We start from the raw sequence: 24,748 nt of genomic DNA, 5'->3' as shown, positions 1-24,748 counted from the left end.
GAATTTCTGTGTAGGGGGTAGCACTTAGGAGTTTTGACTTCATTTAGGAAGCAGAAGATAAACTTCCTCCATTTGTGTCTTAAGAGAAGTGATAAACAAGGCTTCCATCGGAGAAGCTTTGGCTGATTAACAAAAAGTTTTCTCATGCTATTTAAAGAGAAGAATCTGTCGGAAAAGAAGACATCGTACCTTAGAAAAACTGTCAGGTTAAAAAAGCTTTACTATTAGGACACTCTATTGAAATGCAGCTTTTTTCTTTTTGCTGCTTCACGTTCTTTTTGCACATTTCTCTGTGATAGAGGAGAAATAGAATTAAGTTACTAGTTTAGGGTACTTGCATCAAATTAATTAACCTTTCTGGTCTTCAGTTTCAACTCATAAAATGGGTCTGATCATACCTACTTCTTACTACTGTTGCAAATGCTGAGATTAATATATGCAAAAAGGCCTAGATATGCAAGTGTAAGGTATTATTGGCTGAGACACTGCAGGTGTGTGGCTTGGGGTCTGTTTAATAAGAGAAACCAAAGTGGGAAGAGCAAGATATATTTACTTATTAATAACATTTTTGACCTAGCATTTGATGGGGAACAGGAAACAATTGGAGGGACTTCCCTGGTGGTGCAGTGGTTAAGAATCCAGCTGCCAATGCAGGGGGGACACGGGTTTGAGCTCTGGTTCTGGAAGATCCCACAGGTCACAGAGCAACTAAGACCGTGTGCCACAGGTACTGAACCTGTGCGCCTAGAGCCCGTGCTCCACAACAAAAGCCACCGCAATGAGAAGCCCGCACACTGCAACAAAGAGTAGCCGCCGCTCACCACAACTAGAAAAAGCCTGCATGCAGCAACGAAGACCCAACACAGCCAAAAATAAATAAATAAATAAATTAATTAATTAATTAAATTTTTAAAAAAGGAAACAATTGGAGTTGTTCTTGGTGTGTCTTCTTGTCCCGTCTTCAAAGGATCCTGTCTTAAAAGTCTTTCTGTGTTTGTGTCTTGGTAATGCAGGTAACGCCATGGTCTTTAAACCTTCTCCCTTCACACCTGTGTCCACACTGCTGCTGGCTGAAGTCTATACTGAGGCCGGTGTGCCTCCTGGGCTCTTCAACGTGGTGCAGGGAGGGGCTGCCACAGGCCAGTTTCTGTGTCAGCATCGCGATGTGGCCAAAGTCTCCTTCACTGGAAGTGTGCCCACTGGCTCAAAGGTAAAGATAAGACCAGTATAGGAGAACATAAATGGCATGTAGATCCGGCTGTGTCAAGCCTCCCCAGAATATATGTTGGAGGCTTATCCTCTGATTTTACCCAGCTTGTATTGGCAGGGAGTCTGTAGGTATTATTGGGCAGAGGTCTGAAGTGTGCTTTAAAAGTATGAAGGATAATTAGAATAGCCCACTGGTGTTAGGCTCATTGGGGATGGGAGTCATCTTCTCCTGCCTGTGTCTGAGAGGGCAGGCCCTGAGCTGTCACTTGTATTGTTTGGTAACTTACCTCATCTACAGCAGCCACCTCAGAAGAAAGGGTATTTTCTCAGTTTATTTCAGATTCATTGTTTTGACCTTAGTTTGTGCTCTGAACTCTGTCTGCCTTGAACATAGTAACAGTAATACAAAAGAGTTTCTGCCCATGACAGGGGAATTGACAGTATTTTTTAAATGAACTCCCTATTCAGACTATCAAGTGCAATTCTGAGGATTCTCTTCAGTGTTCTGGAAAAGAATATTTCAAGTAGACAGAGGACAAAGTATACTGAGAACAAGGCTGCAGGTCATGCATAGTTCAAGATGACTTTGGAGGGTCAGGATCTTGTTAACGTAGCATGTAATCTCATTGGTGTTAGACTTCTGAATGCTTTTGTTCTTGTTCTGTAAGATCATGGAGATGTCAGCTAAAGGAATTAAACCTGTTACCTTGGAACTTGGAGGCAAGTCTCCACTGATCATCTTCTCAGATTGTGATATGAAGAATGCTGTGAAGGGGGCACTGATGGCCAACTTCCTCACGCAAGGCGAGGTGTGTACCTGACCCTGGAAGAGGTTTAATGGGAATCTCAACCCCTTCATCTTACAGCGTGTTTTCTTTTTCTTTTTTTTTTTTTTGCGGTACGCGGGCCTTTCACTGTTGGGACCTCTCCCGTTGTGGAGCACAGGCTCCGGACGCGCAGGCTCAGCGGCCATGGCTCACGGGCCCAGCCGCTCTGTGGCATGTGGGATCCTCCCGGACCGGGGCACGAACCCGTGTCCCGTGCATCGGCAGGCGGACTCTCAACCACTGCGCCACCAGGGAAGCCCTCAAAACGTGTTTTAAAGCTTATTATTTTGAAATAATTTCAGACTTACAGAAAAGTTGCACAAATAGTACAAAGAATTCCAATCTATCTTTGAACCAGGTCCCTCAGTGTTAACATTTTATCACATTTACCATTCTGTTGGTATGTCTATACCTACATATGCATATTATTACTGTTTATTTCCTGATCTGTTTGAAAGTTGCAGACAGAAGATCCCTAACCTCTACATTCCTATGTGTATTTCCTAAAACCAAGTGCATTCTTTTAAATAAGCACAAAATACTTAGTAAAATATATAACTTGATATTAATGTAGTACTGTTACTCAGTCTATAGCCCTTATTCAGATTTCTCCATTTGTTTGACTAATGTCCTTTTAGAAACAATTTTTTTTTTTGCTGGTCCAAGATCTAATCCAGGAAGATGCATTGCATTTACTTGTTGTGTCTCTTTACTCTCACTTAATCTGGAACAGTTTTGAAGTCATTCTTATCTTTCAGGACCTTGACATTTTTGAAGAATACAGGCCATTTATTTTGTGGAATGTCCCTCATTTTGGGTCTGTCTAGGTTTTGGCTGTTGTTGTTTTTTTTTAATTGGATTCAGGTTATGCATTTTTGGCAAAACACCACAAAAAAGATGTTTTATATTTCACAGTGGTGTTGCTGACTTTGATCACTTGCTTAAGGTGGGTCTTTACTGTAAAGTTACTGTTTTTTCCTTTGTGGTTAATAAGTATATTGTAGGAGATAAAGTGAGACTATCTTGTTCCTTATTAAACTTTGACCTGCTAGTGTTAGCACCCTTGGTTGATGTTTGCTGGAAACATTTTTTTCTGGTGGTCACCAAGAAAAATTGGTGTATTTCCAATTCTGTTACTCCTTCTACATTTATATAGTTCACTGTCTATTACAAGAAAGAACTTTTTTCCTTTTCCCTTGTTTGTTTTTCATTCATTATATCAGCATGGACCAATGGATTCTTATTTCATTCTGCAAGTTATAACCCATTACTAGTATTATTTATTTTGATGCTCAAATAATTGCAGATTCAGATAGTGGGAGCCTCTTTCTGTGACTTTTTGATATGTTCTCATTATTCTTTGAGCACTTCTTTACTTCCTGACACAGCAAGGTGTTCTAGACACGTCTTGTGCTTTCTCTGGTGGAGCTCTGTAATGAGCCGTTTCCCTAAGGAGGCTTGGTCCCATTTAGTGGTAGGTGGTATTTAGAAACCAAGATCTGGGTGCCAGCTGTACTCGTTTCTACTGGAGTATCATTGCTCATATGTCTTCTCAGAGGCCAGAACCAGGAAATATATATTTGGCATATGTGTATGTATGTACACACACATCTATTTATGTATCCATCTATATTAATAACTACAAGTTTATACAGATATTTCCAATCATTCCAATACTGCAAGGTTTATTTTAGCCTCCTCCCTTTCATATTTATAATTTCCTTCTCTGACAGTGAGACATTTAGCTTCCATTACTCACAATATATGTAATTACTCCGTCCTAGAATATGTTTATAATAGTTTCAGATTTGTGAAAGTACACTACTGTGAAAAATCTTCTAACTAGAGTGCAACATTTTTTTTTTACAGCTCTTTTTTTCTTTAGCCTGGGGTACAGTTAAAATTCTGTGTTCAGAAGTTAATGAGTCAGTTCTTCCTTCACCACCCCCTTCAGTATGGTTATGATATTCACTTTAAATAATGAGTTTATTCATTTCTGTTTGTATTTCATTTGGGGTTTATTTTCACCCATCCTTGCTTTAGGCGAAATACTAACATGGTTCTAAATGTCAGAATTTTACCAAAAGAGGAAACAAATGGCACTCCTCCTATCCCTTCTACCCATTCAGGTTCCCTCCTTCTTCCAATCCATCCCTATCCAACCAAACCTGTTTCTCATTTTTCCTTCCTATTTCTTTTTACACAAATGACCAGGTACTTGTATATTTCTTATTTTCTCTTCTTTCCTCAACACAAAAGATAGCAGAATTACTGTTTCACTTTTTTCACCTGGGAATCACTTCATTTCATAGAAATCTTCTTTCTTCTTTATAGCTGTGTAGTATAATTCCTTGTATAGCTGTTAGTTTATTCAACTACTCTCTTTTTGATGGGCATTTAGTTTCCAGTATTTTGTGATTACAAACAGTTCTGCAGTGAATAACCTCGTGCACGTGTGTGTTCACATTGTTGGAGATATATTTTCAGAGTAAATTCCTAAAAGTGGTAAATATAATTTTTTGTGCTTATTTTTTTGTGGTAAAATATATATAATATAAAATTGACCGTGTTAATCATTTTTGAGTGGACAGTCCAGTGGCATTAAGTACATTCACACTGTTATGCAGCCATCACCACCGTCCACCTCTGGAACTCTTTTCATCTTATAGGACTGAAACTCTACACATTAAACAATAACTTCATGTATCCTTTTCTTCCCAGTCCCCAGTAACCACTATTCTACTTTCTATCTATATGGATCTGACTATTCTAGGTATCTCATTATAAGTGGAATCAAACAGTATTAGTCCTTTTGTATCTGGCTTATTTCACTTAACTTAAGGTCTTTAAGGTTCATCTATGTTGTAGCATGTGTCAGATTTTTCTTCCTTTTCAAGATTGCATAATATCCCGTTGTATATGTATGCCACATTTTCTTTATCCATTCATCTACCGGTGGACATTTAGGTTACTGCTACCTTTGGCTGTTGTGACTAGTACTGCTGTGAACATTGATGTGCAAATATCTATTCAAGTCCCCACTTTCACTTCTTTTGGGTATATACCCAGAAGTGGAATTTCTAGATCATATAGTAATTCTGTGTTTAATTTTTCAAGGAATTGCCATACTGTTTTCTACAGCAGCTGCACCATTTTACGTTCTCACCAACAATGCACAAAGGCTCTAATTTCTCCACATCCTTGCCAATACTTGTTATTTTCTGGTTTTTTTGGTCACAGCCATCAGAGTAGATGTGAAGTGGTATCTCACTGTAGGTTTTTATTTATATTTCCCTTATGATTAGTGATGTTGAGTACATATATAATTTTGTAAGATAGTGCCATATTCCCCTCCAAATGGGTTGGACCAACTTGCATTCCTACCAACAATATATGTGTGCCTATTTCCTCACGAGGTAAGGGGTGATACTTCACTGTAGTTTTAATTTCAGTTATCTAATTATGAACGAGATTGAACATCTTTTCTAGGCTTAAGGACCATTTATATGTGTGTGTGTGAATTGTGCATAACTTTTATCCAATTTTATATTGAACATCTAGTCATTTCCTTCAATTCTTTTTGTAGAGATTTTTTTCTTATTCACACATAGTGAAGTTCACTTTTTTTCTTTTTGGCCGTGCTGCAACACTTGCAGGATCTCAGTTCCCCAACCAGGGATCAAACCCGGGCCCTTGGCAGTGAAAGCACCAAGTCCTAACCACTGGGCTGCCAGAGAATTCCCAAGTTCACTTTTTTTGGTGTGTTATACTATTAGTTTTGATTTTCCCTCAGTTTTTATAAGTTATTTAAATATTGGTGATAGTACCCTTTATCTGTGATGTACGTTGTAAATGTTTTCTTCCAGTTTGTTGTCTTGGCTTTGTTTAGGATGTTTTTGCCATGCAAAAGATTATTGATTTTATGTAGTCAAATTTATCATTTTTTTCTTTCATTGCACCTAGATTTTGAGTACTAGTTAGAAAACCTTTTCCTGCACCTAGGTTATAGTAGAATTCACCTATATTTTCTCTTGGTAATTGGTTTTTTATTCTATATTTAGATTCCTTATACATTTGGGGTTTACTCCTATGTACAGTATGAGATTGTATCTTTTTTTCCACATGGCTAACCAGTGGGACCATTTGTTACTAATTCATCTTTACTCTAGTGGTTTTAGATTCCACCTTTATTGTAAACTAAATTTCCTTGAGTACTTGGATCTATTTTTGGACTTTCTTTTCTGTTCTACTGTTCTGATATCATTTGAGTAGTATTTATGTCTCATGTCTGTGGGAGGGTCTAAATAGTCATTACTTGTGTGTGTGTTTTTTTAAAATTTTGGTTGTGTTGGGTCTTTAGCACTGCGTGCGGGCTTTCTCTAGTTGCAGCGAGCAGGGGCTACTCTTCATAGCGCTGTGTGGGCTTCTCATTGTGGTGGCTTCTCTTGTTGCGAAGCATGGGCTCTAGGCACACGGGCTTCAGTAGTTGTGGCACGCAGGCTCAGTAGTTGTGGCTCGCAGGCTCTGGAGTGCAGGCTCACTAGTTGTGACGCATGGGCTTAGTTGCTCTGTGGCATGTGGGATCTTCCTGGACCAGGGATCGAACCCATGTCCCCTGCATTGGCAGGGGGATTCTTAACCACTGCACCACCAGGGAAGTCCCATTACTTGTGTTTTTAGAGACAAACATTGACTCTGAACCACCCTAGGTTTTTATTAGACTGAAGGCCTCAGTTCTTGATCTATTTTTACTCTTCAGTCCCTTCCACTCTTACCTCCTACTCTCAAAATATACAGCCAAATTGAGGATCTGAGATGAAGAAATAGAAGTCCTGTGGGTCATATGGATCTATTAATTGCTTTAAGGAAATTTATACAAAAACAAAGGCATAGCTTTTTTCTCATAGGGCAGAGAGTTTGTGTGTGGGGTACTATGTCCACAATTACATGTGTGATCCTATTCAGTATGGTGATAATTTTTAGAAGTGGAACTAACCTTTAAAGAAAGTATGTTGTCTCTTTTAAATTTAAAGCTGTTGAACTTTTTATCCTTTTCCTTTTTCCCCCCTCATCTACATATAAATTTTTATGTGTCTGTCCTTTAGGTTTGTTGTAATGGTACAAGGGTATTTGTGCAAAAGGAAATTCTTGATCAATTTTCAGAGGAAGTGGTGAAACAGACCCAAAGGATAAAAATTGGAGATCCCCTTCTGGAAGATACAAGGATGGGTCCCCTGATCAACCGACCACATCTGGAGCGAGTCCTTGGGTTTGTTAAAGTGGCAAAGGAGCAGGTGAGAAACAAGTGGAGGTGAGATGAGAGGAGGGGGAGGGGTAGTTACTCCTAGGTTACTTGCTCTATGCTTCTTTCCTATGGTCATATCCATTTGGGAGCTGTATTCTGCATTGTACTTGCAGTGGAGTGACTAAGTATGCATTTGTTCAGGACACAAGTGGCATTTCGGGAATGCATACTGGGGTTTTATGTTTAACATAAAATATGCGTTCTTTTTTGGCAGGGTGCTAAAGTATTATGTGGTGGAGACCTCTACGTACCTGAAGATCCCAAATTAAAGGATGGGTATTACATGAGACCTTGTGTGTTAAGTATGTCCTCTTGTTTGCTTTTAAACAGTTTGAATTAAATGTCAGATAGACAAGAATATTTATAAACTGTGTATATGGTATAAGGCAAGGGTTGCCAAACTGTGTGTCCCTGCTACTCAGATTTAAGGAGTAGAAGTTCTCCCTTACCTTAGAAGCCTCATGTGTGCCCCTTCTCTTCTTGGACAATGATATCAGTTACATGGGACTTAACTGGGTGTACAGCTGTTGTTCTAGAATCAAGGAAGGCACTCCAAAAAAATGAAAGGGCATGTTTGTTAAAAATTCAGTAATGAATTTCTTTTCTCAAGAAAGTTGGTAAAGAATGTGCTTTTCTTTGAACTTTAGGTCATCAATATAATAAAACCAATTTGTTGGACAATATATTAATATTTTCAAAAATTATATGATATAATAGTTTTAGCACTTCCTTTCAATCTGAAAAATCTCCTGGTTTGGACAGTCAAGTATGTGGTCATCCTACTGTCCTCACACCCATCTCCTTCTCTTCTACTGGGGGTGACACTATTCTAGATGTTGTTGTTGTCATTTACTTTTCTCTGTCATTTTATATTGTATGTTAGTATCTCCTATAAAAATATTGCTAGTTTCCTTGACTTTAAAAACCTATATATAGATGGAATTATGTTGTATAATTCCTTACACCTTATCCTGAAGATAGATTCAGCTGATTTTTGTCCCTGAGGTTGATAATGGTGTCACACTTTTCAACCCTTGATATTTGGTGCAGTTTAACCTTTTAGGTCTTGCTAAAAAGCTAAAGATCTGCTGAGGTTTAAGGGCTGTGAATTTAGCATCCATGCCATGGATTAGCTTGTAGCTATTAAGGAAGAGGGAAAACTTACTATATGTTTTTACATAGAAAATACAGGTTAAACAGTAGTGTATATGGTATTATCCCAAATCTATTAAAAATCAAATATGTGCACGGGAAAAAGAAGGAACAGAGAATATGCATCATATTTTTTTTTAAAAGGAATCAGGTTTTTTGTTTTTAAATAAATTCATTTTATTTATTTATTTTTGGCTGTGTTGGGTCTTCGTTGCTGCACATGCGCTTTCTCTAGTTGTGGTGAGTGGGGGATACTCTTCGTTGTGGTGTGTGGTCTTCTCATTGCACTGGCTTCTCTTGTTGTGGAGCATGGGCTCTAGGTGCATGGGCTTCAGTAGTTGTGGCACGGGGGCTCAGTAGTTGTGGCTCACGGGCTCTAGAGCACAGGCTCAGTAGTTGTGGTGCACGGGCTTAGTTGCTCCGTGGCCTGTGGGATCTTCCCAGACCAGGGCTCGAACCCGTGTCTCCTGCATTGGCAGGTGGATTCTTAACCACTGTGCCACCAGGGAAGTCTGCATCATAATATTAATAGTGGATTTCTCTAGATGCTGGGATTAAAGGTGATTTTTTATTATACTTTGTGCATTTCTGAATATTACAGATTTTCTACAGAGAGCATGTATTTTACAATTAGGAAAAAAAATGTTTTTAAACAAACTGTGAACCTATGCAAAGGACAGGGAGCTAACTACCTTAACTTCATTCTAGTGATTCTGAAAGCCTTGTTTGTCATCTACAGTGTCAGTATCACTTGGAAAGCTTGTTAAAAATGCAGATTTCTCTTCCCTGCCCTAGACCCCCAAATGTCACTTTCAGGGCCCAGGACCTTGAGATCTGCATGTTAATAAGTCCTCAGTACATTTTTACACATATAAAATGACTGGAGAATGACTCCAGAACCTCAATCTTTAGATTCATTTACTTGAGATTTGGGGCTAAAGTATAATGAGTGTTATGTGTGGGGCAGGAACCTTTTCTTTTCTCGTAACATCAGCTGCCGCTTTATCCCCTCATCTCTTTTGACTCTCCAATATAGAATGCATTGCACACAGAGCCATACTGTGTTATCAACCTGTGTAAGACAAACTGTATTCTGGGACTGTTGGGTAATGAATTATCTTGAGTAATTTAATATTCTGGCTAACAATTTCCCTAAAAATTGTATGTGGATTAGTAATTTTCAAAGATTCAGATTATAATAAACTATCCTTAAACACAACCTAAAATTATTTAATATACCTTTGAAGATAGTTTAGGTGTCCCCAGGGTACAGTGTAACATACACACGACCAGAGTGCTGTTCTTACTTTGTATGCACAAGCTCTGATTCATCTCTTATGAGATTTTAGAGTCCTCCTCTTTGTAGATATGTGAGAAGTTGGTTTTTAGCTATGGCTAGTGGAAAGCTGGTGTTTAAAGTAGGGTTGTCAAGCGGTTTTTCTGCCTCCACATTGTTTACATGTATCACACAACCTTACAAACAACATATCTCACTCCATGCGTGGTTTCCAGCATTGAGGTGAGCTGTTCTTCAGCCAAAGTGTGGATAAAAGCACCACTGTCTTGAGGGTCAGTGAGGTTCAGTATTTCACATCTAAATATATGAGCTTCTTTAGACATATATGCATATTTTAAAATGTCAAGTGTGAATTTAATCTTTTTAGGGATTTAGCCACTTAAAAACTTAAGTACATTTTCATATAAAATGAACACTCCTTCAGTTATTTCTAAGTTATTATTTTTACATTGTATTTTCTTTTTTAAAAATATTGTTTCTCATTCTAATCATATCAGAGTCATTAAGAAAATGTGAAAAAATATAAAAAATGTTAGTCATGTGTAACATTTTAACAGAAATTGGGAGGATATATACAGTTTGTACCTTTTTCAGTGAATGTTAATCATGAGCATTTACTTATTTTCTTCAAAAACATTGCTTCTCTTTTTTAGTAATCATTTTAATTCATTTGGAGTGCATCCTATACACACACACGCACACACACACACACACACACACACACACCGTTTTTTTTTTTTGGCTGCGCTGAGTCTCTGTTGTGGTGCATGGGCTTCTTTAGTTGTGGCACGTGGGCTTCTGTAGTTGTGGCATGTGGGCTCCAGGGCACGCAGGCTCAGTAGTTGGGGCGCGTGGGCTCTCCAGTTGTGGCGTGCGGGCTTAGCTGCCCTGCGGTATGTGGGATCTTAGTTCCCCAACCAGGGATCAAACCCACGTCCTCTGCATTGGAAGGCGGATTCTTAACACTGGACCACCAGGGAAGTCTCCAAAACATTACTTTTTTTTTTTTTTTTTTTTTGCGATATGCGGGCCTCTCACTGTTGTGGCCTCTCCTGTTGCGGAGCACAGGCTCCGGACGCACAGGCTCAGTGGCCATGGCTCACAGGCCCAGCCACTCTGCGGCATGTGGGATCCTCCCGGACCGGGACACGAACCTGTGTCGCCTGCATTGGCAGGCGGACTCCCAACCACTGTGCCACCAGGGAAGCCCCGAAACATTACTTTTTGATGCTTCATAGAAGTTCATCATTGGGTTGTGTACCATTCACGTGATCATCCCATCTATTTTGGATGTCTAGTGTGTTGCTTCTAGTTTTGACTGTCACAGGGATGTTGTGATGGAAGTCCTTGTATGTACATCCTTGTACACCTCATTAGCTATTTCCTTATGATGAATTCAAAAAAGTAGATTTAGAATGAACACAGAGGCCGTGGCTCCTTAATATGTAGTGTTAAATCGTCATGCAGAAAGGATGCTCGGATTTATATTCACACTGAAAATGTCACATTGAAATTTCTCTAAAGCCGTGTATTCACTGTTTACTATGAACAGGAAATTTTAACGTGCCAGAAATAATCATTCCTTTGCTGATGTTTGGTTTTTTAATAATGTTTGCAGCTAATTGTAGAGATGACATGACCTGTGTGAAAGAAGAGATTTTTGGACCGGTTATGTCCATTTTATCATTTGACACTGAAGCTGAGGTTCTGGAAAGAGCCAATGATACCACTTTCGGACTAGCAGCTGGTGTCTTCACCAGGTAGGTGGGGAAGGACACCCCAAGTGGCTTTGAAGAAATGGGGCTGCAGTGTCTTCTTAGATATTTAATTGATCTTATTCCCTCACTGGAGTTTGCCCTCACTGCATTTTCATCAGCACTTTCTATTTGCTTCAGCTAAAGTCAAAAGATGGCAAAGTAGCATTTCACAGTTAGCCCTGAATAGCCAGAGAACCCTAGTGTTGAGTTTAAATTAAGCTATTAGCTTTATTGATGAAAATTCTATCCTTTTTTCATTCATACATTGAATAAATAATTTAAGTTTCTGATCTATGTAAAGCATCATGTTAGGTGCCTGTTAAAAACATGTATGTCAAGGAACTTAGAAATCCATAAGCATATGAATACTGGGCAGTATCCTTCAAAGCCATGATTTTTAGCTTTATAGAAGTCCCTAAATTGGAATGCATTGTAACACATGTGGGCCTTTTTTCTATTGTTGTGTATTTAGGGTGCTATTTCCAATTTTAACTGTTGCAAGTAATGTTGGGATTAATATCTTTGTACATAAACTTTAACCACTATAAGAAAAACAAAAAGTGATTTCGGAGAAAAATTTCTTAGAAAATTCTTGTAGGTTGCTTGTTTATGTACAAAATCTGATTAGTCTTTGGCAGTAGTAGGCAGTTTTCTAAGACTGTTTACACTTGGGATTATGCTGTTTCTTTAGTGACATACAAGGTTATTATTTTTTGTAGATTTGTGGTCAGGAACGTGGGATGGAAGACCCAAGTCTCCCTTGAGGACCTGATGTAGTAGCTTCTTTTTGAGTTCTGAAGAAAAAAATGAGGAGCTACTTTTTTTTTTTTTAATAGACTTTATTTTTAAGAGCACTTTTAGGTTCACTGCAAAACTGAGTGGAAGTACAGAGATTTCCCAGCTACTCCTGCCCCACACATGCATAGCCTCCCCCATGATCCACATCCCCCACCAGAGTGGAACAGTTGTTAGAATTGATGAAACTACATGAACACATCTTTATCACCCAAAGACTATAGTCCACATTAGGGTTCACTCTTGGTGTGCATTCTGTGGGTTTGGACAAATGTATAATAACTTGTACTCACTGTTGTAATATCATACAGAGTAGTTTCACTACCCTAAAAGTCCTCTCTGAGGAGCTGCTTTTTTGTTTGTTTTGTTTTGTTTTGCTTTGTTTTTTGGGGCTGTGCCTCACAGCTTACGGGATCTTAGCTCCCCGACCAGGGATTGAACCCAGGCCCTTGGCAGTGAAAGCACAAAGTCTTAACCACTGGACCGCCAGGGAATTCCCAGGAGCTGCTCTTTTTTTTTTTTTTTTTTTGTATATATATGTATATTTTAAAATATTTATTTATTTGGTTGTGCTGGGTCTTAATTGTGCACGTGGGCTCCTTAGTTGTGGCAGGCGGGCTCTTTAGTTGTGGCATGTGAACTCTTAGTTGCAGCATGCGTGTGGGATCTAGTTTCCTGACCAGGGATCGAACCCAGGGCCCCTGCATTGGGAATGTGGAGTCTTAACCACTGCACCACCAGGGAAGTCCCAGGAGCTGCTTTTTTTGATTTGAGGATTGAGTGGGATAAGTCTCTCCTCTTGCTTTGCTTCGCCACCAAAATACAGACAAAGGCCAGTTACAAAGGAGGGTAACTCCTTTTTTTCTTTTTTTAAACAGCTTTGTTGGGATAATTCATGTACCAAACAATTCACCTATTTAAATTGTACAATTCAATAGTTTTTAGTATATTTACAGATTGTACAACTGTCATAATTTAATTTTAGAACATTTTCTTCATTCTAAGAACAATAACAGTTACTCTGCATTTTCCCCTCCCCTCAGTCCCTGGCAACCACTGATCTACTTTGTCTTTATAGATTTGCATATTTTGAATATTTTACGTAGATGAAATCATACAGTATGTGACCCTTCACGACTGGCTTCTTTCACTTAGTTCATCTACTGGCTTCTTCTCAAAGTTCATTTACTGTTATAGTATGTATCACTACTTTATTCCTTTCTACTACTGAGTAATATTCTGTAGTATGGATATATCACATTTTGTTTATTCATTGACCCATTGATAGACATTTGGGCTGTTTCTACTTTTTGGCTATTATGAATAATGCTTCTGTGAGCATTCATATATGAGTCTTTGTGTGGATATTTGTATATTTCATTTCTGGTATATACCCAGGAGTGGAATTGCTGGATCCTATGGTGACTCTGTGTTTAACTATTTGAGGAACTGCTAAACTGTCTTCCGAAGTGGCAGTACCGTTTTACATTCCCATCAGCAATGTATAAGGGTTCCAGTTTCTCCACATCCTAGCCAGCAATTGTTATTGTCGGTTCTCTTGATTTTAGCCATCCTAGAGGTTGTGCAGTGGTGTCTTGTATCAGTTTTAATTTGCATTTCTGTGAGTTGTCTTTTTACTTTCCTGATAGTCTCATTTGCAGCACAAAATTTTAAAATTTTGTCAGTGTAATTATTCTGTTTTTTCTGTATCTGTTACTTTTGGTGTCATGTCTAAGAAGATTGTATCTAACCGAAGGTCATGAAGATTTATTCCTGTTTGCTTCAAAGAGTTCTGTGGTTTTCACTCTGACATTTTAGGTCAGTGACCCATTTGAGTTAATTTTTGCGTGTAGTGTAAGAAAGGGATCTTCATTCTTTTGCATATGTATATCCAGTTGTTCTAGCACTATTTGTTGAAAAGACTATTTTCCCCCATTGAATTGTTTTGGCATCCTTGTTGCTGCTGCTTATTTTATACATGCGTTTGGATGAGACTATAAAATTCAAATCCTTATCTATTTTGCATGGATGGTATAAGATTTTAAAACACAGTTTGAAGAAACAAGAATTTGGCAATGTTTTGAGACCCTTAGAAGTGACCGTCTAACTTTTCCTGGTAAGATTGTAGCAAAAGAAACTGTGAATAACCAATGCATTTTTTTCTTCATAGGGACATCCAGCGTGCCCACAGAGTGGTGGCTGAGCTTCAGGCTGGAATGTGCTTCATTAACAACTATAATGTCAGCCCAGTGGAGTTGCCCTTTGGTGGATATAAGAAGTCAGGTGAGGATCTGGGAACCGTGAAAGCAAACCCCCGTCTCTAGAAACACTGGTCATAATTCAGTCCTTATGGAACAGGTTCTTAAACCTGTGTGTGTATCAGAATCACCTGGAAAAGTATATGAATTCCTGGTCCTCCCCAGGCCCATTGTATCCGTCTCTGGGAATGGAAGCTGAGCATCTTTATTTTTTCCAGAAGCTCTCCAGAAGTCTTTGAGGTGTAGACTGGATTGTGAACAGCTGACATATATCTGAAAAAGGTTTATCTCGTGGGTAGGATTACTTTTTCCTCACAGTCTGTGATTGCCATTAAGTGTAAAACCACCCCTAGGCGTTCTAACCATGGCAAGTTTGTAAATCTAGTCTGTTAGGAGATTTGAGGCATCAGGAACATAGCCATTACCTTGAGGTTCTTTCTTTGGAGTTTGTTGCTAATTTCACCAATTCTGTATGAAAATTGGTTTGGACTTTGTAGGTGCACCATTCTAAGAGTCCGACCCCTACTCTCCTGGCAGATATTTATGGCCATCACCGTGTTGGCAAACACATAAACACGGATGAATGATGATGAGATGGTGGGTGTTAATTTGACAGTTTTATTTGGTATTGCATTTGGTATCATTCTGGCATTCTGTAGTCATACTTCACTAGTCATCCTTGTCCCTATGGGGTACCTGGAGGAGCTGTAACACAGACCTAAAGGCAGGGTAGGAACCAAGGCTCTGTTTTATTAATTCATAACCCTCAGTTTGTTTGGAATCTGCAGCTTTGGCCTCAGTGGGGCCTCTGAGGCCAGCTTTCCCTTCCCTAAACCTGAATCTTTAGATCAGTGCCCATGGATATGCCTATATGAGATGAGAGGGACAGAAAGCTGGCCTAACATGCCCAGTGGGCTCCATGCTGAGAGGATTTGGAAAGGAACAAAAGGCAGAGTGAGGCCTTAGCAGGGCCATTGTGTATGTCGCATTTGGAATGATGCCCCCTGGAGATGTGCATTTTTGGAGACTGGGCCTTGCTCTTAGGATGCAGAGCCTGCCTCAGTCTGGGGTAGGGGACACAAGGAAGGCTGTCCTGTAACCTCATCTACTATTGATTGGGCAGTGTCTTGGCTTTGAGTAACCTGAGAGCCTAAAGGGTCCACTCCCCACGTGAGTGGACAGAGTATAAATAGTAGGTGCTCTTACAGATTTAGTATAAGAGAAGGTTAATAAGCCTATTATGTAGAGTTAAGTTCTAAGTTAGCACTGACTTTCAAAGGCATCAGGTTGATTGATAATTGTAGAGAATGCTCTAATGCTTGATAAGAAAGTCTGAACATTTTTAGACCTTAGTCTAGAAGAGTAGATACTAGAAGTTAAGAGTCGTACTGGTAAGAAATGAAACCTAAATATTTCCCCGTCCCCGAAGGCTAGTGTGTCACTTTTCCCATGTCTAGCTCCACAGTTAATACATGCAGTTGAGGACTTGATCCCAGAACTTCTTGGCTCTGCACTCTTCTCCAGCCCTGGGAGCCGTGCCTGTTTCTGCAGGTCACTGTGGCTGGATTACCGCAATGGCTCACCCTCACCCCTTCTCTTCCTTTCAGGGTTTGGCAGAGAGAATGGCCGTGTGACAATTGAATATTATTCACAACTAAAGACTGTGTGCGTGGAGATGGGTGACGTGGAGTCTGCTTTTTGAAAACGTACAGAGAAGCCAGTGAACACGGCCGGGCCTGGGAATAATGAGAAGCGGCTCTCTTGACCGCGGCGGTGCAGCCACCTACCAGTTTAGATCTAGAATGTTGGCCATTCAGGATAAGAGAATGGTTCAGTGTTACTCTTCATCTCTCAATCAATTTCCTAAGTGAAAATGTGCGTAAGTGCCTTTTAGATGCTAATCGAGAAAGCTGTGATTTTCCTTAAAGCAAATTTCTGGGAAATCTTTTGAGAGCCACTAGCCACTACTGGAAAACAGGGGGAGGGACCAGGATTGTTCTTCCACAGAGCCGACCCACTGACAGGTTCATTCTCTAGCTTGCTTTAAAGAACCCGTGCCTTTATAGAGGTTCCTGGGGGAATCAGCAGAGATTTCTGCTCCTTGACGTTTTTAAAGAGATGGCCCCTTGTCATTCCATTCAGAAGGCTGGCAGTCGGGAGAGAGGGCTTGGCTTATTAATAGACGGGTCTGTTTGGTGTGAATGCTGACTGGCCAGAGCCAGCGCTGTGGGGATGGAGGAAACCGGCTCCAGTCCTTGAGTTACAGCTTGCTCTCTTATGACAGAAGAGTTTCCTTTTAAACGTACAGATTATTTGTAATCCACTGCAGTATACTGGAACTAAATAAATCATACCGTCAGTCCTTTCAGTGTCATGTTTTGAAGCTATACACATCTCAGGGTTATAGGAGGACACAGGATAGGGCTAAAGTTAAACGTTTAAGGCAGAGGATTTGACCTTCTTTGCAGTGAGTACATGTGGGCAGGCTTCTGTTGCTGTAATGAACTTTCAGTGGCCCATTCAGACTTCTGGGCTCCATGTTCTTCCCAGACCAGATAAACTGGGCCTGTCCTTAAAGGGCTGTCAGATCATGGTGACTTCTCAGACTGTTGCAGTGATCCTCATCTTGCCCTCTTATCTTCCCTTCAGGGGAATAATTTAGATTTAATAGTGGTATTAGGGTTCTCCAGAGAAACAGAACCAATAGAATAGAACAGATACGTATAAGAGAAGATTTCTTATAGGAATTGGCTTACGTGATTATGGCGGCTGCGAAGGCCCACAGTCTGCTCTCCATAAGCTGGAGATCCAGGAAAGCTGGTGGTGTAAAACCAGGAGTGCTGCTGTCTGAGGGCAGAAGATGGATGTCTCAGCTCAAGCAGAGAGAGTGAGTTTGCCCTTCTTCTGCCTTTTTGTTCTATTTGGGCCCTGAATGGATTGGATGATTCCCACCACATGGGGAGGGCCGTCTGCGTTACTCAGTTCACCAGTTCAAATGCTGATCTCTTCTGGAAACACCCTCATAGACATACCTAGGCATCCCATCGCCCAGTCAGGTTGACATGTAAAATTAATAATCACAGTAGCTAAGAGGTAAGGGATGGTTCTTGTTACTGGGCCTGCATCTGATTATCTATTATGATGGGCAGAAACTGTAGTTAGAGGATGAGAACAATTGAATCAGCCTCTCTCGATGGATATTCGCACAGCGGGCACATACGTGATACCGAGCAAGGCCAACAATGATCTTACCCTGGGTCTTCGGGGGTCACCCTGGGTCCTTGTGTGACTTCCACAGTAGGAGCCACCTGGGAGAAGACAAGTTTCTGGCAGTTCCTCTGAAGAGAAAACAGCCAGGGAAAGGGAACCAACATTTGAATACTCCCTGCGATCCATCTGCTACTTCCCTTCTCATTGAATACTCACACTAAACATGAGGAGGTCGTTAGCCCCAATTTTCAGGTGAAGAAGCTGAGAATTGGAGAAGCCTGGACCACAGCCAAGTCAGTAAGTTGAAGAGTAGAGTTCCAGTCCAGCTATGTGGGACTTTAACTCTTACGCTTCCTGCTCTCCGTCCCCGATTCCTAGACCTTAACTCATTGTATTCATTCCGTATGACTGCTGTAACAAATTATCACAAATGTGGGGACTTTAAAACAACACATTTATTATCTTGTAGTTCTGGAGGTCAGAAGTCCAAAATGGTTTCACTGGGCAAAAACCAGGGTGTTGGCAGGGCATGCTCCCTCTGTAGGCTCTAGGAGAGAATCTTTCCCCTCCTTTTCCAGTCTCTAGAGCTGCATTCTGTGGCTCATGGCCCCTCCTCTTTGTTTAGTAGCAGCAGCTTAGCATCAAGTCTCTGCTTCCATTGCCTTCTTTCTCTGTGTGGTCAGATCCCCCTCTGCTTCCCTCTTATATGGACACTTATGATAGCATTGAGGGCCCACCAGATGGTCCATAATAATCTCTTATCTCAAGATCCTTAACATAATCATGTCTGCAAAGTGTCCTTTTGCCATAAAATATTCACAGGGCCTGAAACTTAAGATGTGACATAGCTGGTGGGGGGCATTATGCAGCCTACCGCACCCAGCGTGGTCCAAAGTGTGTTCCAGGATGTCATCAGCTATCGTACTTCACAAATTTACCTGAACAAAGATTCTTGTTTGTTAATGAAGCATCTTAGGAGAGTAATAATATGTACAAAATGCACTTAAGGAAACATGATTTAACCAAGAGGCCAGGCCTTCCTTTGATGTGGAAGAAGCTGTATCATCTAGTTAAATGCTCCTGGAGTCTCCTTTTTCTCTACTAGTATTTTTTTTTTAATATTTATTTATTTGGCTCCACCAGGTCTTTAGTTGCGGCACACAGGATCTTCGTTGCGGTGTGCAGGATCTTTAGTTGTGGCGTGCAAAGTCTTAGTTGTGGCATGTAGGCTCTTAGTTGTGGCATGCGGGATCTAGATCCCTGACCAGGGATCGAACCCACGCCCCCTGCATTGGGAGCATGGAGTCTTACCCACTGTACCACCCAGGAAGTACCTCTACTAGTATTTTGATTAACTTTTGAAAGTTAAGCAGAAGGTACCCTTCTTTTTCCTTCTCCCATCTAATATTATCTCCTAGAGGTAACTACTGTTAACATTTGGGTGCCTGTCTTTCCTAGGATTTTCTTAAAGGTAATAACTGCCAACTAACCCTGTATCCTCATGAGGCCACATGTAAATTTATTCAACTCATGTCCTTTTATATGCATTTTAAGATTTATTTGGTTGACAGCTTCCTGTGCTACAGCGTCCTTTAACTGCTACTGATAGAAATGGTTTTGGAATTGTATTAATGAGAGAAATAAGAAAACCAAGACCCATGTTGGCTTACTCCTTTGCAATAGCTCAGAGTCCTGATCTCTGGCTTGGCTTTTCTGTGACTCCAAACAGAGGCAGTCTCTCACTTCGGCAGGTTTTTTTTCAGACAAAAGGTGGCCACTGGGTCCCTTCTTTCCTCCTGCTGCTCTTTATTTCTTATACCTTCAATCCTCTTGCTGCCTAAGGCAAGAATCTGGCAGAAGGAAGGTGGGCTACAGTTTACTGACACCATCCACGGAAGTCATCCACCAGGAGCTTCCGGAGAAGGGGGGCAACCCTGAGTTCCTTGCCTGCTTCTTCCAATGGCAGAGTCTCCACCCTAGCTTCTCTGAAATGCGTAGTTCTGAGTTTGGCTTTCCTCGGAAGTAAAAATGATTCCTTGGTTTTTCTTATACCTAGAGACCTATCTTTGTATTTCTTTTTACAGCATGAGGGGGAAAAAATCAGCAAAGGGGAAAGAGGAGACCAAGTCTTAGCAGTTAAATGATGCTGTGAAAAACTATCAGAAAGTCAGATCAGCAGTGAGCAAATCTCTTCAGAGTAAATCAGCATTCCTCATGCTCTTGCTTAAGGCCCTACTGCGGCTTTTAGTTCAGTTAGAACACAGTCCAAACTCCTCACCGTGACCACCACTGCCCTTCTCTGATTCCCCCCTCTGTCACTCTCCCCGGTCACCTGTGCGTTACTCTGCCAGGCCTTTTCTTGCCTCAGGAGCCTCACACTCACTGTCCCTCTTCCCCAGAGAGCATGTTTTTCTAGATCTTCACCTGTAGGCTCCTGAAAGCCAAAAACTAAACATTCACCTCCTTAAATCTGCAGTTGGCCGCACACATCCTTATCCCACTACACTGTTTCATTTACTTCAAAGCATTTATCACTGTTTGAGATTACAAGCTTATTATTTCTCCGATTAGAATGGAAACTCTAAAAGCCAGAACTGTCATGGCACTGGGCTCAGAAAGTACCTAATGTTTGCGTGAGTGAAAGGATTCGAAGGGCTGGGGTAGAGCCTTGGTACTCAGTGTGGCCCAGGGGCAGCAGCCTGTGCTTGTTTGACCTGTGGAATCTCAGGTCTCACCTCAGGCCTCTGAATCAGAATCTGCATTTTAACAAGACCCCCAGGAAGTTCTTACGCAGGATAGTTTGCCAAACGCTGGTTTTAGAGCAACATGATCGAAATACCCAGAAAGAGCTTAAAAAATACCGAGATTCTAATTTAATTGATTCGGGGTGTGGTCTGCTCATCTGGATTCTTAAAAGGTCCCTGCTGGGGTGAATTTAGGGGACAGACAAGGTTGAGAACCACTGCTTTACTGCTGTGCTATCCAAGTACAGTCGCCACTAGCCACATTTAGCTATTTAAATACGATTAAAACTAAATAAAAACTCAGGTTTTTAGCTGCCCTCGTCACATTTCAAGTACTCGATGCCACACATGGGTTGTGGTAACTATAGTGGACAGTGCAGTTGAATAATACTTCCATCATGTCAGAAAGTTCTATTGGACAGTGCTGCTTAAGAGAGGGAACTGAGAGAGCTGTTTTTGACTGAGTTAGGAGAGCATCTTTGGAGGCAAGTGATATAGGGATGAAAGGAAAGTGGGGCAAACTCTGGGGGTGTCCTTGGAACATAAGAAGATAACCTGGTTGCTGACTTTTGATGGATGAAGTTTCACCAGCAGGTGGCTCTCCTGCTTCCTACCACACCTTGTGCTGGAAACTGAGCTGGCCCTTGGCCACGGGAGCACCGCGCTAGGTTTGATCCTCAAGAACCTTATACAGTAAGGACAGGTGGAGGTCAAGATGGCGGGATAGAAGGACGTGGAACTCACCTCCTCCCACAAATACATCAAAAATACATCTACATGTGGAACAGTTCTCACAGAATACCTGCTGAACTCTGGCATAAGATCTCATACAACCAAAGCTGTAAGAAAGATCACCGGGTAGGACAAAAGGAAAAAAAAAGTAATTAGGACAGCACCTGTCCCAAAGTAAAAAAAAAAAAAAAAAAAAGTAATTAGGACAGCACCTCCCCTGAGAGGGAGCTGTGAAAGAGGAAAAGTTCCCTCACTCTGGGAAGCCCCTTCAGTGGCTGGGAGATCAGCTGGGACAGAAAGGGAGCTTCAGAGGCTCGGAGGGCAGTGCAGTAGCTGCACTGTGGTAGGCAGAAAACAGACCTACACAGACGGTCCTGGCCATGGGCAAACTAAATGATGCAGAAGAATGAATAAGTGATCTGGAAGATAAAATAATTGAAATCACCCAGTCAGAACAGCAGACAGACTAACGAAAAAAATGAAAGCAATATATGAAACCTATGGGATAATATAAAGTGAGCCGATCTACACATAATAGGGATCCCAGAAGGAGAAAAAGGGGATCAAAAATGTACTTGAAGAAATTTTGTTGGAAAACTTCCTAAACCTAAAGAAGGAAACAGATATCCAGGTACAGGAAGCACAGAAGGTCCCAAACAAGATGAACCCAAACTGACCTACACCAAGACATCTAATAATTAAAATGGGAAAAGTTAAAGCAGGCATCCTGAAGGCAGCGAGAGAAAAACAGAGGGAACCTCCATAAGGCTATCAGCTGGTTTCTCTACAGAAACGTTGCAGGCCAGAGGGAGTGGCAAGATACATTCAAAGTCCTGAAAGGGAAATATCTGCAACCTAGGATGCTCTACCCAGGGAGAGTATCATTTACAATAGAAGGAGTGTTGGGCTGCACCCTGCAGGCCTACAAGCCTTGTACTTGCCCATCCTTGAGACCAAAGAAAGATCCTGGAGTCAGTGATAGAGACCTCAGTGGTTTAATGGGTGGTGGATCTTTCATGTCTGAAGCAAGACCCTGGAACGACACCCCACCATGTGTGGCAGACAGTGGGTAGGACATGGCAGCAGTCTTTGTTCCTGGGGCGAGGGCGAGGTTACCAGTTATAGGGGGAATTGAGGTCAGGATGGCTTATCAGTTACCAGGGAAACTAGCAGAGGGGCATGCTCTTCACCACCCCATTAATAAGTTATCATGGTGGAGATATTCTGATCTGAAGATTAGAACAATCACTAGCTGGTTTGGGGGCAAGTATGTAGGAAGGTCAGTCATGTGAGTAGGGTGTAGGTGAAGCAGGCACTGGTTGAGCAGGGGATGTACAGAGAGCAGCCATCTTGGTGGCCTGATCATACACTCCACCCCTACATAACGCTGCACGACCCTCACAATCTTGGTCTGCCCTTCTTCTGTGATATCCCTGGGGTCAGGTATGTAGGGGGGCACTGCAGCCAGATGCCACAAATACAGATGGCAGCAGCCAAAGAGCATCAAGAGTAAGATACCTAGTAGGCTAAGAACAGTCATTTGCCAGAATATGGGCAAATTTTGGAGCCAAGCACTTACTGGGGTAATGGAGAGGGAGTCAATAGCAGCAGTGCCCTGTCTGGTTATAAAGAAGGTAAGGCCAACCCTGTTTTTCACAAATCCCGAGCAACCCCCATGGGGAGGAGAAGGCCTTGGCTCTAAAAAATACATTCTGGTGGAGTTAGCAGTTACCCCATGTTTTGTTAGGGGTGGACGCATTAGGTCTTTCCCAACAAAAAAAACAGTTAATCACACTAGTTGGACTTGTGTGTCCAGAAGCCAGCCTATTCCACTCCACACAGCATAGCCTGGGTGGGGGGCTCATGGGCAGTCAAAGTGTATGATGTGTTACATGGTAGTGTTTACCGACAGGGTCCATCTGACGTACTGGCATGTGGGATAGGAAGATGGTAAGGGTCTTCCCCCGCCCCTCCCCCACCCCGCCACTGTCAGTCGTCTCCACATGGTCACATTAGCCAGGTCGATTTTTCACGGAAATCCAGAGGGAGACAACAACGGCATCTTGCTGTTGCCATTAACCCAGCAATTAGACTCTTTTTTCAGTGAGGTTATTGTTGCTGCTCAGTCCTCAAATAGATTTCCTCCACTCAGGCTAGGGACAAAATGTAAGACACCTAACAGGCACAGCACAGGGAAGATCATGACCATTAAGCAAAATACAAGCCGTATCCGTATTCTGAGATAATATCAACCACACCTGCCTGTCGTTTTTGTCCAGGTCTGTAATATAGTTCAGAAAACAAGTTTTCAGTAATACAGGAATATGTCCAAAATCACACCTACAGTGGCCACCTAGGCTCCTCCAAACTGGCTGTTGTGGAATTCCTCAGAAGTCTCAGACTGAGTTCCCAAAAGGCCTTTCAAGGCCAGGAAAGCCATACCAAGGCCTGCCATCAACTCTGCCTCGGTGGAGTCCTCTCTTGTAGAAGTCCCCCAAATATTGAGATTCCTGCACATGCCAGGAGACAGTCTTTCCCATTCACCTGCTTGGAACCCAAGAGTCTTCAATTTCTGGAGGGACCAGGTAGAGAGAAAAGAAAAATGTTTCAATTCTACCCATAGGTATAGTTTAACAAATTGCTGGAAGTCGTAACTAACTTGAAGGGAAGGGCTTCCCTATATCTGAAAAACATAGATCAAAACCAGTAATACTCCAGACAAAAACCATAAAAATTATAACCATATACACCAGTTCACTCAGTAACGAATCCTTTTAACTTTTTATGAAATCATCAGGTTTTCCATTAGCATTGTTTGATTTCTTACCCAGTTCAGCACGATGAGCTGAAACTTATGAGACCTGTGCTTGTCAAAAAGTCCTTCCTATGAATCTTCTTGAAGATGGAGCACTTTTTGCAAGAGCATCAGAGTACAACAATAATTGTCTATAAATGACAGAAGACTTAAAAAGGTATAGTTAAACACCTGATTACAATGTAATCAATAAAGAAACTTGGTTATAATAACTAGAATTATGACATTATAATCTTAACCCTTAAAAACCTTAATCTCTGGCAAAAACCAAGGAGTAAGTAATTGTGAACTTTTTTTATACCAGCATTTCCTGATTGGAAAACTTACGCTTTAGTCTTCCTCTCCTAAGAAGGCAAAGGTAGGTAAACTTAGACCTACCTGGCAATTAATGTTCCAATATTTTATCCTATTTGAAATGACCCAGACAGTCAATGAATTCTCTTCATTTAGTTTCAAGTTGTCAAAATCTGGAGAGACTATTTTAGATAGACATTCCCAAAACATAGTAATTCCTAGAGTTTGTCCCAAACCTCTTATCTCATTTACATTTCCTTAAAGTTTCATTATATCAAGTTCTTTTATTTTTTTAATTAATTAATTTTTGGCTGCGTTGGGTCTTCGCTGCTGTGTGCAGGCTTTCTCTAGTT

General features: G+C 41.1%; 1 protein-coding gene across 1 annotated transcript in view; it reads left to right on the top strand.

Annotated features, from left to right (window-relative positions):
- Positions 1-16,962, top strand: part of ALDH9A1 (aldehyde dehydrogenase 9 family member A1) — a 28,574-nt gene extending 11,612 nt beyond the window's left edge. The window contains exons 5-11 of the mRNA XM_032632787.1: positions 1,014-1,210; positions 1,878-2,018; positions 7,142-7,330; positions 7,556-7,643; positions 11,409-11,550; positions 14,513-14,625; positions 16,208-16,962. Coding sequence (XP_032488678.1) covers positions 1,014-1,210; positions 1,878-2,018; positions 7,142-7,330; positions 7,556-7,643; positions 11,409-11,550; positions 14,513-14,625; positions 16,208-16,302 — 965 coding nt within the window. The 3' untranslated portion in view covers positions 16,303-16,962. The remainder of the gene's footprint in view (positions 1-1,013; positions 1,211-1,877; positions 2,019-7,141; positions 7,331-7,555; positions 7,644-11,408; positions 11,551-14,512; positions 14,626-16,207) is intronic.
- Positions 16,963-24,748: the final 7,786 nt, after the last annotated feature.

Source organism: Phocoena sinus, chromosome 1 (assembly GCF_008692025.1).
Source record: "Phocoena sinus isolate mPhoSin1 chromosome 1, mPhoSin1.pri, whole genome shotgun sequence".
Classification (NCBI taxonomy): Eukaryota; Metazoa; Chordata; class Mammalia; order Artiodactyla; family Phocoenidae; genus Phocoena; species Phocoena sinus.
Note: the sequence above shows the minus strand (reverse complement) of the source record. Positions and strands in the feature narration are given on the sequence as shown.